Source organism: Etheostoma spectabile, chromosome 3 (genome assembly GCF_008692095.1).
Source record: "Etheostoma spectabile isolate EspeVRDwgs_2016 chromosome 3, UIUC_Espe_1.0, whole genome shotgun sequence".
Lineage (NCBI taxonomy): Eukaryota > Metazoa > Chordata > Actinopteri > Perciformes > Percidae > Etheostoma > Etheostoma spectabile.
In genome coordinates this window covers 29,612,148-29,614,020 of record NC_045735.1, presented here as the reverse complement: position 1 = coordinate 29,614,020, position 1,873 = coordinate 29,612,148, and the positions used below count along the sequence as shown (strand labels likewise).

General features: G+C 36.1%; 1 protein-coding gene across 1 annotated transcript in view; it reads right to left on the bottom strand.

Annotated features, from left to right (window-relative positions):
* Positions 1-166: 166 nt before the first annotated feature.
* The window catches only part of LOC116686420 (extracellular calcium-sensing receptor-like), a 3,839-nt gene continuing 2,132 nt past the window's right edge, over positions 167-1,873 (bottom strand). Inside the window, 2 exon segments of the mRNA XM_032511428.1 lie at positions 167-1,166; positions 1,814-1,873. The exon segment at positions 1,814-1,873 is cut by the window's right edge and continues 64 nt beyond it. Coding sequence (XP_032367319.1) covers positions 253-1,166; positions 1,814-1,873 — 974 coding nt within the window. The 3' untranslated portion in view covers positions 167-252.

Genomic DNA, 1,873 nt, shown 5'->3' with positions numbered 1-1,873 from the left:
ACAATGTAAATAGTCATGAAAATAAAGGAAAAACATTGAAAGAGAAGGTGTGTTCAAACTTTTGGCCTGTACTATATGTATATAAATGTATTGTTTTACAATAATATGTCCCCTTCACAAACAACATGAAATTCATTGGGTAAATTAGTACCTACAGTACAAGAAGATAGATGTCTACATGACAGTCTGAAGTGGTTATCAAATGATTAAGTAAAAACTTTATGGCATTGGCCACAAAATGACTTTAAGTTTTCAGAATGACTTTGGTGCTGCCTTCCCCATTATATTATTTTTTGTATTTTTCTTAGGTTTCAGTAATATAATGTAACATTTTGGAATAAAAATACAAAAGAGCAGTCCAAAACTGGAGGCTAGAATAGCAAATATCTCCACAGCAACGCTGAACTTTCCAGGAGAGCTGACATATGCTGGAATAAAAGTGATCCATACGGCGCAGAATATTAGCATGCTAAAGGTGATAAATTTGGCTTCATTGAAGTTATCAGGCAGTTTCCGGGCCAGAAAAGCAAGAATGAAACATAATATGGCCAGAAGTCCTACGTACCCAAGTACAGCCCAAAAACCTACAGCTGAGCCCAGAGCACACTCTAAGATGATTTTGTCCTTGGATTCCTTAAAATTCTTAAACGGAAATGGAGGAGAAATTGTTAACCAGAGGATACAGATGATAACTTGTATCAGAGTGAAACCCACAACAGTGAGTTTCTGCTGTGCAGGCCCAAAAAATTTCATGATATTACTACCAGGAAGTCTGGCTTTGAAGGCCATTAACACGACTATAGTTTTCCCCAGAACACAAGAGATACAGAGAACAAAGGTGATGCCAAATGCTGTGTGTCGCAGCATGCAGGACCACTCAGAGGGCCGGCCTATGAAGGTCAGAGAACACAGGAAACACAGAGTCAAGGAGAAGAGCAGCAGGAAGCTCAGCTCAGAGTTGTTGGCCCTGACAATAGGAGTTTTCCTGTATCTGAAGAAAATGAATGCCACAACAGCAGTGATGCATGTTCCAAATAAGGATGCTGCAGTGAGCAGCGCTCCCATAATCTCTTCATATGATAGAAACTCTGCCTCCTTCTTCACACAAGCATCTCTTCTCTCATTTGACCAGAACTCAGGGTGGCATCGTACACAAGTGATGGAATCTGAAAATATAATATTAGAGCAGTTATTAGACCTAAACATTTGTATTTTGTTTTGTTTCAATCTTATATATTTTCTCTGCATACAAGACTGACAAAACATGATTACAAGATTAAAATTGGACAACCATATCATAGCTACATGGTATCATCATACATGATCTTGTTCTTATAAGTACAACATGCAGTACAAATAGGTATTATTCATTAGTTTCTGTTTTTTTTGTTTGTTTAATAAGCAGTATGTGTGATATTTCTTAGATGGTATAATGCTGTTTTTCAAGTGTCAATTTTCAGTACTGTAGCACAAACAAAATCTACTTCATTCAGTTTTAGGGAGAGTTATCAAACCCTTAGAAGTTGATGTCCATGCTCAGACACCTCTAGGAGAAGGTGAGAATATATTATTGGGCTTTTTGTTATTTTTAGTGATCTCACCAATGACCATTTTCTTACTCTATGTATCATTATTTGTGTGATTTTTAGTTTAATTGATTCATGATCAAATTATATAAGTGTTTGCTTTTAAAACTACATGCTTATGATATCATCCCTGCAGGAACTCCCATAAAACTTTTAAAATCACATTACAGAACAATTTCTTAAAAACAATTTGAAAATGTACATTTTAAGACTTTTCTTATCTGTACCTGTAATGTTGCTTATTTCTCCCTCTGCACATCTTAAACAGTCATAGCAGCAGACAGGCT